This window comes from Lupinus angustifolius, chromosome LG11 (genome assembly GCF_001865875.1).
Source record: "Lupinus angustifolius cultivar Tanjil chromosome LG11, LupAngTanjil_v1.0, whole genome shotgun sequence".
Taxonomy (NCBI): Eukaryota; Viridiplantae; Streptophyta; class Magnoliopsida; order Fabales; family Fabaceae; genus Lupinus; species Lupinus angustifolius.
In genome coordinates this window covers 29,708,162-29,723,052 of record NC_032019.1, presented here as the reverse complement: position 1 = coordinate 29,723,052, position 14,891 = coordinate 29,708,162, and the positions used below count along the sequence as shown (strand labels likewise).

Genomic DNA, 14,891 nt, shown 5'->3' with positions numbered 1-14,891 from the left:
TGTTTATTTATGTTTTATTGTTACTCAATTAATTTTAATTATATATAAATTGTAATTAAATATTATTGCTTCTTCTAAACTTTAGTTCAATATTTGTCAATAATTTTAATCTTTTTCTCTCGACTTTACTTTTAACTCTTATATCCATAATCAAATTAAACATTTCAGTAGTGTAGTTTCAGCAGAAGGAGCAGCGCACCAATATGTTTTTATCCTGTATAGAAAATCAATCATTTTTATTCTTTTTTAAACAGTATGCTCCTTTTCCATTAAAGGCATGCATCTATATATTTTTTTTCTTATGATATAACGAATGCGAAGACCATGTCAAACAAATACCCAAGACAAACTTTGGTAGCACCATCTCAGGTCATATATTAAGATAATAATATTAATAAGTTGTTGATTTAGTTATATAAAGCTTAACGGGTCCTCAAGTATAGATTTTGTTTATGCTTTAATAGTTTTATTTGAAAGTTAGAATCTAAAATAATAAATTGGGTGGACATTTAAAGTATATTTTGGTATAAGTTATGTTCTTAAATAATTATTTTTGCCATATGTAAACTCTTGCAAGTCTGTAAGTCTAATACTGTGAGTTTGACAAATTCACTATTCAAAAGAAAAAGATCACATCTTCTTTCTGATAAAACAAATTGTGTCCCCTACTATTTCTAATTGTTAAAAAACATTTAATTATTAAATTTATAATTTAAATATATTTTTTCAACTAATTATAGCAAGTGATATATGAAATGTCACATTTTTAGGACAGTATATGTTTTCCCAGGAAATTAATACAAATGATGATTTATCTGTTATATATAAATTTTTAATGTTAGAATACGTAGATAATAAACTTATATATTTAAATGTTGAGGTAATATAAAATGAGGCGTTCTAGAGTGATAAGTGAAAGAGATAGAGCTTTAGGAAATGTGTGACAAGGTGACACAAGTAGAGTGGAGCAAATTTGTGTGAGGAATTGTGATTTTGTGACACAAAAGCATTAAATGGACATTCTCTTGTTTTATTTGACTTTTCAAAGTGTTTTTTGAAATTAAGGAAATATTGGCAAGTGTATTTGTTTTTCGTATAACACTTTTTTCTTTATATATATATATATATATATATATTGGTTTTACTCTCAATAATTTATTATATGTATCTTGATTCTTCTATATATTCAAAATTTTATTTGTGCTACCTAGTGGTGATATGTCATACTAATTAATGAATTATGTTGACATATTTACCAATAGAAATAAAAAGTATTGCGTAGTTTTTGAAATTGTACTATTATAAAAATTGATTTTAGGTTACAAATCTAATGAAAAAACGAATCGAAGAATGAATTTGAAAAAAAAAACTTGATGTATCAATTTAAATAAATAAAATAACCTAAAGAACCTATTTGAATAAAAAAAATCTGATAGGACCATCTTAAAAATATAAGATAACTTAGATGATAAATTTAATTGTTTTACATCCTATTCATGTTAAAATATATCTCGTAAAATATGCATTTTATTTATGTTATGTATAATGTCCTAATTTATAAATTCTGTGTGGAGTTCCATCCCCACCATTTTCAAGTCAAGTTGGAGCCCCAGCAAACATATTGAAATATCAGGGGCCAATTTCAAACATTCCTAATGCTCAGATTTGCAATGAGTTGAATTTTGTAGAAAAATAATTGAAAGAGAAGGAAGGCTTCCTATCTTACAATGACTTTCTTATTTTGTGATTCATTTCATTAGTCTCCAAAATCTAACTCACCTCCAAAATTGCCAACCATGAAAATGACATAGAAGATTCCTTTGTTGTATTATATCTTTAAATGGCTACCATTAATGTCCATTACTTTTAGCCACCATTCACAATCTACCATGGGGACCATTTCCAAGATATTTGGAGACCATATAATTGTTCCACCTTAGCCATATGTCACATTTTCTAATGGATTCACTATGCATTACTCCATCTTCCACCTTGCATCACAAAATCCTAAGACATGCAGAACCAAATCCATCATGGGCAAGAAATCCACTAAGGAATGCAACAACAATTGGATTCAAAATAACAAAGTATGACATAATTCACCACATTTTTATTCTCTCATATTTGTCTTCTAAGCCTGAATTTTTATTCTCTCATGTTATATAATGAGTTCCAACTCCTACCAGGAGTAGCTATTACACATATTTGTGTTGCTTCAACCAACAACAACATAAATCAGTTATCAAAAGGAGGCTTTATGCTATAAAGACCCAGAAATGTTTCTCTCAATTGAGCAAAAATACTAGCAAAGTAGCTGAGAAGAAGAAGGGTACTGTTTTTGGTGCAGTTGCTCTTGTTATTGGTACTTGTATTGGTTCTGGGATTCTTGCACTTCCAAAGAAAGCCTACCCTGCTGTATGTTCTCCCTTTATTCTTCTCTCAACTCTATACTCTTGAAGTATAAAGGAACAGCTGATTGTATTCAAGTATTGTTTTCTGCATTGTTTTAAATTACACTTGCGGTTACTATTGTTGTCATGGTTTGTGGTACTATAATTGCTCATTATGAGTTTATGACCATTGTCATGCGGACTGCGACCATTGCAGTGTGAACACGGCTTCATGCAATCCGATGTGGTCTGATGTGACCCAAATGACCCAAATGATGCAGCCCAAATGCGACGTGGTGCAACTATATCATTATGATTCAGTGTCATACCATAATTTAGATAGTCACTATAATCACAATATTGTGATCGCATCATCGTAATTTCAGTCCCTGTTTTTTAGCTTAATTATGTTTTCTCACAATTTTTGATTTAGTTAACTTTTTTTTGACAGGTATTGATTCTTAAATATCTCAAAATTTGGTTTCAATCTTTGTCATCGCTCAAGTGATGACATATCAGCACTACTACGACCACCACAACAACAATTAGTATGACACACCACAATGGTCGTATTAAGTCATGTTATTTGACGACTGAGATTAAAACCAATAGTTTGGAATATTTAAGGATGAGGATCAGCCAAAATTTTTTTTACAGATTGAAACTAAAATCTAGTCGAGTTTGAGGGACTAAAAGCATAATTAAGCTTTATTTTTGCATGGTAACATGTCCATTGTCCAACACACTTTGTGTATAATTGCAGGGATTTCTTCCAAGTTCTATATCAGTGATAGTGTGTTGGTTTTTTCTCCTCATTGAAGCACTTTTGCTAGTTGAAATCAATGTGGCTTTAATGAAGAAAAGAGGAAAGAAAGTGAAAGAAGACAAAGAGTTAGAGGTCATTTCTATCAGAACCATGGCCCAAGAAACACTTGGGGACTTTGGTGGAACATTAGCAACCACTGCTTATGTTTTCTTGGGCTATAGTTCCATGGTTGCCTATAGTTCCAAGTCAGGGGAGATCCTTTTCAATTTGATCAACTTTCCAGCAGCAGTTTCAGGCTCTCTATTCACTGCAGCCTTCACAATTCTTGTCTTCATTGGCGGAACTCGCGCCGTCGATCAAGTCAACCAGTATCTAACATCTTCCATGATTGGTACTTGAGTATTTGACTTATGGAGGAATTGTAGCATAAACCTGGTGCATCCTAGTATGATGCTTGTGAATTGTTATTAACATTCTGCAATATATTGTGATGGGCAAAAGCCTTTCATTGACCTTCGTTTATAGGCATTGTGAAAAACTTGACCAGAGTTTACCAAATATTTGGTGACTTTGTTTTTAGAGTCTGTTTGCGAGTTGAATTTTGGAGGGGAAAGCTTGCGAGCCATAATATACACTTGTGAGATAACTCGAAAGTCTTCTCTTTCTCTTCCTTTCTCTTCAAATCTCAACTCGCAAACAGACCGTTAACATTTTGACTATAACAATATGTAGATTCTTGTTTGCAGGTCTATTATTGGCTATTGAGGTAATGGCTGTTGTCTTTGGGGGATGGTCTGGAGTTGGAGGAAACAGTGACTGGGGAAAGGTTCCACCAACAATTCCTGTGATTATTTTTTCTCTAGTGTACCATGATCTAGCACCAGGTAAAAATGAGAAAATTTTATTATCATGTTTTCCACTAGTACTTTTGCTTGATTTCTTTCTTTCAAAATCTTGCAGTTCTTTGTGCTTATTTGGAAGGCGATCTTCATCGGATAAAAGCTTCGATTTTCTTAGGTAGTCTTGTGCCACTGGTGGCATTGGTTTTCTGGGATGCAATTGCACTTGGTTTAGCTGCTGAAGCTGATCAAGTAATTGATCCGGTTGAGTTGTTATATAGGTAATTCAGCTGATGCAGAATAGTTTGAGGACATTTTTGTTAATGATGATGTTTAACTATGAAGTTATAGACAATTTTTGGAATCCTAGAGGAAATTGCACTCATAGTACTACTCTCAGATAATAGATTATGAGTATAAAGGATTTATGCAAGTTTCCTCAAATTTCTTCTGAAATATTTATACAATTATGTCACACATCATATAACTATAATTTCATAAATGCCAATGGTTTAGGGCAAATTGGAGTGGTGTTTCACTTATGGTTGGCACCTTCTCACTTTTAGCAGTTGGCACATCACTTATTGGTACCCTTCTGGGATTCTCAGAGTTTTTTAAGGAGCAACTAAGAAACCTAACTTGGGATACCCTTTCAACACAAAAGGTATAAGTGAATTATGTACCTTTATAATTTCCTATCAGTTTCCATTTATTGGTTTTTGGTCTTATAAAATTAGAAAGAGTGTGCACTTTGCGTAATAGTAAGGTTGTTGCTTAGTGACCATGAAACTATGACTCCAAATCCTGGAAACAGTTTCTCCGCTTGCAGGGATAAGATTACATACATCTACCATCCCCAGAAAGACAAAACTCAATGAACAACATAATCAATATCACTTTATGGTAACTTTGAAAAAAATCTCCTGGACAGGGAAATTGGTGGGGCAGGAATAAAATGAACACCATGGCTGTTACAATGGTAGTTGTACCTTCTCTGGTTGTCTCAACAACATTTCCAAATGCATTCTCTGCTGCCACAGATATTGCTGTAAGTTGAGGTCTTTTCTTAGTATGATGGCCCAAAAATTAAGTATATTCTTGTTAAATCACCTAAAACATTTCAATTGTGCTTTTTGTTGTTGATGATGCTTTATTGTGAACTAGGGAGGTTATTGCATGACAGTGCTATATGGGGTTCTCCCACCAGCAATGGCATGGGCTATGCACAACAGAGAACCTGAGCTTTCAGATAAAAAGCAATTATCAAATGCTATGCCAGCACTTATTGTGGTTGGACTATTTGCATGTAGCATTGTGGTGGAGCAAATCCTGCAAGATATACTAGCACTATACTCATAAATATACCTTTATCTTCTCTAATCATCTATAAAAAATTCTGAACAAATATGCTTTGCAGTTTAAGAGTGTGTTCGCAAGTTTATTTTTGGAGGGAAAGGGAAGGCTCACAGGTGTATTTCATGGTTATGAAGTCCTCCATTTTCATGTATTCCCCTCTAAAATTCAACTCGCAAACGGATCCTAAAGGAGAGTCTGGTTCAGGTCAGAATGGTGTATGATGTCAATGATGAATTTGAAGGAAAGAGAAGATTTGTCTTTGGAAAAATATAGAACTTGCTCACTGCATTCTACCTGGCAGGAAAGTCTGTACAACTTGATGCCTTGATCAAATATGTGGTTATGCTATGATTTATTTTTTATTCATGATGAATGTAAAGTTATTAACTACTTTTAATCTGTAATTTTGTTCATAAATCTGCATGTCTTCATATTGAAATATAAGGTACTTGTAAATTTTAACATATTTCATATTTGATAAAGCAGCATATCACTGTGTTTACTTTATAAATAAAAGGCTTTATAAGAAGCATAAAAGGTAGCTTATATTTCTCAATTTTTTCATTGTTCAGAATTTACTATAAGAAAATGAATGTCTTATCAAGATTTTATTTACAACATAGTTCTTCAAGAACTGTATCACAAATCTATAGTTAATGTAGCAGGATATTTTCTGTTACTCTTTTTATGCAAAAGCCGTACTTGTATAAACCAAATAGATATATTATAATGTGATATGTTTTTTAGGAACATGAATTGACTTTTGCTACAAATATCATATATTCTTCAGGAACATGAATAGACTTTCAATTCCGATCATTTTCTATATCTAAATGCTTTCATAAAAAGACAATAGATAAAAGTATAATGAAGCATGAGATGTAGTAAAATGAAGATCTTAAAGTTTTCTATTTTCTTTTTCTTTGACTTGCACATACTATTGAACCACAGAAAGAAAGCAAACAAAATTGGAGCTATTTAAAAATAAAAATTATTACTTACTTTGACACATTTTTTTTATGAACATTATTCCTTATTTCAAAAAGAAATAGGGAGAAAGTACAATTAAACACATCTAAGTCACTACATTTGAAGCTTGAACAGCTCCACTGAACAGTTGTTTTCTTATTAACTCCAAAATGTTAGAGACCTGTTGAATATTAGAACAATAAAAGGTGAATTATGGTGCATTAAGTTGATAAAATCTTAGAGCATGATATTTTGATAGAGCATTATGGTGTCTTCGTTCGACCCATGTAGCCGACACCCCTAGGGGGATAAAGATTGATTGTTGCTTTTTTTCTTAACCGGAAAATTAAACTTCTCACCTCAAAGCACTGCTTCAAATGTGGTGCAAACTGATGAAGGGTTACATATATCTTCTCAAGTAATGTCAGTAGTGCATCCACTTGATCACCAAGAAGATCAACCTATATTTCAGTACAGTTTTAGTTGAGCACTTATAAAAATGATTATCTTTTCCAAGAAGGGTAGGACTAACCACAAATTTTAAAAAGGAGTACTATAAAAATGAATTGTGTTACCTTTGTTTATTTAGCTGTGACAATAAAAAATATGGAGGGTGTGAGATTAGCTATATACCTCAGCTTCAGCTATTTGGAGATTCTGGCACCTTCTAGTAAAGGCCTTCTGGTAAAGAAAGTCCTTGCTTCTCAAGCAATCAACTAACTCAATAACTGAATCCAAAAAAATCTTCATATTTTCTAGCCTGTATGAATATTTTTGGGAAAATATAAGGAAAATCATGAGGTATATGGTATGCATATGAAAAATATTGGTTAATGAGTTGTGATATTAAATACCTTACTGCCATCATCTCAAACTTCTGGCATACCATTCCCTCAAATTCTTTAAACATTTGTGAAATATTCAAAAGAGGCAAGAAAACAGAAGACATTTCCATTTGCCATTTCTCATCTGTAGACATTTGATTATGAAAGCTTTCCGAGCCACGTAGTCTGTGGCCTAAGCTGGTGCCTAACTCCCTTAGAAGTGCCTTGCTTATACCTAATTGTTGCAAGACATTTTCTACCTTGCTGGTTAGTGAAGAGAAAGTCTGTTCCTCCCCGGTTATCAAATCTTCGAATATTTCATGCTCGTGTAGGTCGCCACGTTCCGAACCTAAGTCTAGTGTCTTGCTGTGTTCGTTGATCTCAGATTTGGCACTTAGCATCAGATTTTCCTCTGCTTCAAAACATCCAAGTAAAGACTCTAACAATATAATGGTCAAGTTCTCTTCTATCTGAACTTGATTTAACCTCGCATTCGAGCGGTTATCTTCCGTAGTATTATTGTTGTCTTGAACCGATAATGATGATGATGCAACTTCCATGCACAAGAGAAAAGCATCACTCAATGTCTCAGCCATAATTACTTTTTGTATCTTCTCCTTGATGAAGTTCTCCAAGTAATAGTTGTCTAACTCCAAATTCCATTCCTTAACCATTGCTTTGAATACAACCATACATATATCTTCCTTCACAAGATTTTCTATGATCATAAATTGTACTTGGTCAAGAAAGTTTGCATGAATGTCGCTCTCCCTATGCTCCGTAGAAGCAGAATTTGCAATATTAGCAAAATCTTTCAATGTTTCTGCAAAGACAATATGGTATATCTCTTCTCTTACTATATTGTCAGCATTGAAATCTATCATCTTTTTGTTGAATTCCATAACAGTTTTTCTAAAGATAAGCATGCATATATCCTCTTTTATGCTTCTCTCTATTTCATCAACTTGGTTACTAGAAGCTGAGTATTGTAAACAATGTTCTTCAGATTCAGCACCCTTGCACTTGGCTAAGTCAAATTCTTTATTAGAACAAATTTCCTTAGCTGACTCAGAGAACACAATCAAATATATGTCATCACTGATCTTCCTTTCAATGATATATCTTTCAATGCTCTCATTCCATTGATTGAGTACTTCCCTTAAGTAGTATTTATACACCTGCTCCTGTATTAGCATCTCTATGTCAAAATTGTTGGATTTATTATCAAATTCTATAGAACCATACATGTCTTCTGATGTCGAACTTCGCTTTGTGCTGTTAAATTTCTTTTCAATATTTAACACCTTGAGTTTATCCGGTACTTCATTTCCGGCATTAGTGACTCCATTTAACTTCTCCCAGGCACTTCTCCAAGTATCAACATCTTTTCTGACTGTATCATTCTCATATACTTCTGATAACTTACTACTAGGAAGTGTTTCCTTCTCATGAGTAAGTCTTTTGTTAAAAAGAGATTCACTCACTTTAGCATTCCAATTTATAAGATTTTCCAATCTGTCAGTAACAGAGTGAATTTTTTCTTTTAGGCTATGTAGTTCCTTTCGTATCTTCGAGGATTGTCCCTTTTTCTCTTGTGATATTCCATGTTTACTCAATTTTAGTTGGTCACTCTTTTGGCGAATAATAGACTCGTGATTCTTTATCAACTTAGAAACATAGTTGCTTCCGTCTTCATTCTCTTCCTCATTTGGTGACTTTTCCTTCTTATCTACCTCTTCCACCTTTTGGAAGGAACTGTTAGAGAAGAAATGTTTGTCATGACTACCTTCTTCAGCTGAAATCTTTGTTGGTGAAGAAAGGCCCGAAGACTTTCTCGGGGAAGAAAGTGCTGAACAGTCAGAATCTTCAGGACATAGTTCATGGAAAGTGGCAAGTTCATGTTGCATACATGTGACCTCATTCATCACTTGTGTCCAATGCTCCTGACAACATTTGAGAACATGGTTTTCATCTTCTCTCATTTCGGCTTCAATATTCTCTTCAAACTCCCTCATGAAACTCTTAATTAAAATACACATGATATCTTTTTCAATTGTTAACTTCCATTGCCTCTCTTTTGGTCCCATCTCACACAAGAGAAGAGTACTTTGCATCTTACCAAAAGCAAGATCCATAGTTTGCTTTAATATGTCAATGTCCGAACCCATCTCTTCAACCTTTTTCCTTCCAATGCCATTTCGTAGCACCTCGCCTACCATGTCATGTTGTGGTTCAAGTCTTTGTCTAATATTCAGCATTTGCTGATCCACACTAGTCTTCAACTCGCCGAAATCACCATCACCATGCTCATTTTCTTGCGTTTGATCGTTCTCAACATTGTGATGACTTTCACCCAAAGAAACTAATTCCCCTTCTTTCAACTCCAAAGCATGCCTTAGATTCAACTCATTCTCTAATCTCTCAGACAACTCTCTATCTTTCTCCGATATAGCCAATTCGCATTCCTTTAGACGCCATTGAAGGCGATCTTTTATTTCTCGCAAGTCAGTAAGAACATCTTCATGTTTGCTTTCAAGAATCCTGCTTTCAGTCTCAGCATGAACAAAGCTGAGACAACCTTCAAGTTGCATCACTGCTAACTCATAGAACTTTGATATTTCATTCAAGCGCTCAATGACTCCGGTTTTCGTCTTCATCCTTTCTTGTGCTTTATTCATGGCATAGTGCACTATCCACATCATGGTGGAGTCTGCCAAAGATACTTCAAGTCCTCCATCCATATATCCAAAAATCTCATCCATTTCTCAAAGAAAATACACAACTCTGCCTTATTCAACAATAAAAAGGGGTGATAAATGCTCTAATAAATTTCATAAAATAGAGTTAAGAATTCAGAAACTTTGAGTAAGTCAAATGAATGTGAATAAGATCTAAAATATCCACTAAAAGTGGGAATTGCAACTTGGGTGACCCTTTCAGGGACTTTACAAAGTAAGCATGTTTATAGGCATTATTTAAGGAGCTTCATATGTGTGTTTAGAAATATTTGTAGTTGTGTGGCTCTAGTAGTATAGTTATAGATTTTCTTGAGTACATAAGGCTAGAAAAGCATTTTCATTTTTGCTTGAAGCTATTGAATTTTAGGCTTCGTACATTTTTACTTTTGCTTGAAGCTTTTCTGTTGTATGCTTGCAGCATTTTTATTCTCACCCAAGGGTTTGCAAGAGTTTTTTTATAAAAAAAAATATATCTTTAATTAATCAATGGTAGCATATTTTTGTTACACCCCTCTGATGTACATTTTGCTACATCAAATCTAAAACATTTGCTGTGATAAATGATTGAGATTTTTATACTTAACCAATGAAACGACATCATACCTTGGTCTAGAATCACGCACTTTAGAATTTAGATTCTAAAGTGTAACGGGTTAGAAATTCATAATTTCTAATTAATGTGGGTATCATATATTTAATACAATTATATTAGTCATTTATTTTTTTGTTATAAAACAAGTGATCTAATTAATGACAAGTATAACTAATAACATATATGAGCTTAATGAGTGGATACCCAAACGTTGACCTATAGAGGATAATGACAACCCTATAAGTTAACACATAAGGAACGGTTACGGTCATTAAGACACTAAATCACAATTAGTTTTCACATGTGCTCATCACAGAGAAAACGAAGGTTCCAAAAGGAATTAATGATTTGGTTGAGGAAGATCATCATACCAAAACTCTTTCAAAGTATATATCAAAAGAGTAGATCAGAGAACATGGATTCATGGATTCGGGTATGACTTTGTATCCTTGTTATATATTATGTATGAGAATAAGATATTCAAGATCCTAGGATTGGTACTTCACCAATCATTAGAAAATATCTAACGAGTGGTATGAGAGCTTTATGTTCTGAATTTTATGGTGTTCCATTAAAGATGATTTTCCCCGTATTTTTTATGAACCCTAACTTTTAAATTTGTGGTTTTTTTATGCTTTCGTTATTGGTTATGAAATTTGGGTATTTAGGAATAATAAGAATAACATTTATCCGCTTCCGCTTATTTGAATTATGAGTAATTTGTATTATGAATCATTGCCACATGTGTTGAAGTATATATTCAGATATGTGCATGAACATTGCATTAACTTCTTTGACTTTGTTATGCAATATGTATATTATATGTGCACTAATGCCTTACAGTTGGACATTGACTTTTGTTACTTTACAATTTTGCAATTTGATGAAGTATATGTACAAGGTATATATGAGTTAAGTCGTGTTTTCTTTTATACATATAAAATATGGAATTCATGACCTTGTATATATTGCGAATTAAAATATACGTATCTAATTATTTCTAGTTTGAGGTTGCTGTGATGTCTGAAATTACTGATTAAAGTTAACGTATATATATAATGGTTATGGGTAATGCTTAAAATTATATATACTTTACTATGTTATGTGTGGAAGTGTATATATATATTGTTACATTTATGTTTTAAGATATACATGATCATACTCGATTTGGAGTTTTTGATAATGATTTGCATATATCTTTTTATGCTTTTCACTCTAGATCTACTTTGTATTTGATTAAGATTGCATCCATTTTTATGTGTTGATATATATGTCATATCTCTTTTTTGATTTGGAATTATATTATTGGATTAGATTTGTTAATCATAAAAGATATCAAATTTAAAGGTTTTAATTTCAAGATCATAATTTTTTTATAATGGACTCATCTTGTTTTCCTTTTGTCTGGTAATTATTCTTGAATTAATCGATGCAATATGTTGTCAAAGTAATCTTTATTGTGGAAATTGATTCATAATACAAATTACTAAGAGATTATTTATGCGAATTGTGTTTGACCCAAAGGAAGATACAATTTGGTCAAATTATAACATACTTGTGATGATAAATTTGTAACAGTATAAAGTTTTTTTCATATGAATAATAGTCGGTCCAAAGAAAGACTATTGTTTCATATATAAGTGTTAATATTTGATCATTACGTTGAGAGTGTCACTTACAAAATAATTTATATGTCCAAAGACTAGAAATTTATATTGTGTTAGGTACCTTGTGATGAGTCTATTATGTGAATATATCTTGTTTTATGTATATTACCTGATTTATTTGTTTAAATAGTTGCAATACTTATGGTTTGTTGCACTGAGTGGTGACTGGTTGCATTATTAAGGTGTTGCTATTGTTGAAGCACTATTTTCATTTGGACAATGTTTCCTGCCATATTTAGTCATGTATAAAATGATAATATCTTTTTATGGAAAATTTAAAAGGGCAATAAGTGGAATTTGAAATGTAGTCTTTGTGATGAGAATGATGTAATGCTACCAATAGGCTATAATGAATATATGTATTTATATGTGGATATAAATAATATATGTTTTGGATTAAGGTTATATTGAATCAAACTCAACTAAATGGATTTTCTTTTAGAAAATAAAATTGTTTGACATTTTAAGTGAACCTATTAAACAAGAAGTCACCAAAGTGATATATTTTCTGTGAATTATTCATAATAAATGTCAAATGCTAGTGCGTATATGTATCCATGCGAGTATTAATCAGCCCAAAAGAGTATTATTATTTGGCCGGATTATATACACACATGTTATGGTGAACATGTGATTATTATTTGACATGTGTTATGATCAATGTTGACCATTATGAACAATAGTTTCATTAGTGATTGATATGAAATATCAAGCCAATTATATGTTTGCATTTTATGCGAATAGTGATCGGCCCAAAGGAAGATTACAATTTGGCCCAAATTACAAACATACTTGTAGGAATAAATATGTGATAATCATATGGCTTTCTGTGTGAATAATAAGTCGGTCCAAAGAAATATTTATTGTTTGGCAGGACTAATTATCAATGTTTGATTACTACATTGTGTGTACCACTTACAAATTAATATTTTTGTCCAAAGACTGGATATTAATATTGTGCTAGGTAACTTGTGATGTGTCCTATCAACATTTCAATTAAAGTATTAAAGTTGAATGTGACTTTAATTGCAAGAATGATTGTAATTTATTTTGTTCTTTTACTAGTGTTACAACTATTTCTGCTCAAATTAAGAACATCTCATTGATGAATGGGACAAACTTTAAGGTCTATAAGGAAGCCGTAGAAATTATTCTCGGCTGTATGGATTTAGATCTGGCACTTCAGGTGGAGAAATTCATTTCTACTCTAGAAATCCTCGATGAAGTTAAAAATAAGAAATTGGAACACTCTAACCGAATGTGTCTAATGATCATGAAACGCTCTATTCTAGAAGCGATCTGGGGCTCTATTTCTCAGGATTAGAGTGCAAGGAAGTTCCTTGAAGGAATAAAACCATACTTTTCCAAAAATGAAAAGGCGGAGACGAATAGCTTCTTGGCTAAACTCATCTTCATTAAGTATAAAGGCAAATGGAATATAAGAGAGTACATTATGGAGATGTTTAATCTCGCATCAAAACTCAAGTCCCTTAAGTTAGAGTTTAGTGATGATTTGTTCGTATACTTGGTTTTAATCTCGCTTCCTGCACACTTTGGGAAATTTAAAGTGAGTTATAACACTCAGAAGGACTATGTGCAAGAAGAAGAGAGATTACAGATAGATAAGACTGAAAGTGCTCACTTAACTATATATGACCTCTCAAAATAAGAAAAAAAAGAACAATAAGGATGTTATGAAAGGGTTATTCGTGTTTTTCCTTATAGAATGTGGAATTGTTCTGCAATACACTATGTCAGGAAAACCTAGCATGAAGAGTGTTGTTGAACGATTAAACGAACTCTTAAGGATATGGTGAGAAATATGATTAGTCATTCTTCTTTGCCAGAGTCTCTTTGGGGGAAAGTTTTAAAGACCACAGTTTGCATCCTTAATAAGATGTCACGTAAAACGGTTAATAAAACCTCATATAAGCTTTAGAGTAATAAAATACCAAGCTTAAAACAATTGCACATTTAGGGTTTTCCAACTGAGGCGCAACCTTATAGGCTGCACGAAAGGAAACTGGACTCAAGAACTGTTAGCTGCTATTTTGTTGGCTATGCTGAACGCTCTCGGGGCTATAAATTTTATGATATCACTTTAAGAATTTTTTTGAGACGGCAAATGTAAGATTTCTTGAGGAAGTTGATTTTGGGAGGAAGAGAATATAAGGAATGTTGTCTTTGAGGAAGAATCTGTCACTAATGGTGAACAAGTTCTTGTGCCTATTAACATTCAAGGAACAACTTTGGTAATAGAAGATAATATTCAGAATATTGTTCTTGACAATATTCTTGAACAAGACAACAATGAGGTTCTCCCTCAAGTACCTATAGAACAAATTCAACAACCTCAAGAAGTAGAAGTGTCATTAAGGAGATCCACTAGAGAGGAAAAGTGCAATTCATGATGATTATATTGTATTTCTTCAAGAACATGAGGATGACATCGGGTTAACAGAAGATGATCCATTGAAATTCTGTCTAGCTATGAAAAGTTCTAACTCTCAAAAGTGGATCGATGCCATGAAGAATGAAATGAAGTCTATGCATGATAATGACGTTTGGGATCTTGTCAAATTACCTGAAGGTGCGAAACCTATTGGTTGCAAATGGATATTTAAAACCAAGAGGGATTCGAAGGGTAATATTGACAAATATAAAGCTCGTCTAGTTGTTAAAGGCTTCACTCAGAAAGAAGACATTGATTATAAAGAAACCTTCTCTCTAGTATATTTGAAGGATTCTTT

General features: G+C 32.7%; 2 protein-coding genes across 2 annotated transcripts; one reads left to right on the top strand and one right to left on the bottom strand.

The window, feature by feature from the left end:
* Positions 1,896-5,488, top strand: LOC109359413 (tyrosine-specific transport protein-like). Its single transcript, XM_019604060.1, has 8 exons — positions 1,896-2,087; positions 2,187-2,415; positions 3,154-3,547; positions 3,903-4,040; positions 4,117-4,276; positions 4,512-4,659; positions 4,927-5,043; positions 5,160-5,488. Exons 1-8 carry the CDS (start codon positions 1,945-1,947, stop codon positions 5,352-5,354), a joined length of 1,524 nt encoding a protein of 507 aa, XP_019459605.1. The 5' UTR covers positions 1,896-1,944; the 3' UTR covers positions 5,355-5,488.
* LOC109359387 (WPP domain-associated protein) lies at positions 6,237-10,090 on the bottom strand. The gene is made up of 4 exons (XM_019604032.1): positions 7,175-10,090; positions 6,954-7,080; positions 6,680-6,781; positions 6,237-6,501 (listed from the first exon to the last, which is right to left on the bottom strand). Exons 1-4 carry the CDS (start codon positions 9,904-9,906, stop codon positions 6,427-6,429), a joined length of 3,036 nt encoding a protein of 1,011 aa, XP_019459577.1. The 5' UTR covers positions 9,907-10,090; the 3' UTR covers positions 6,237-6,426.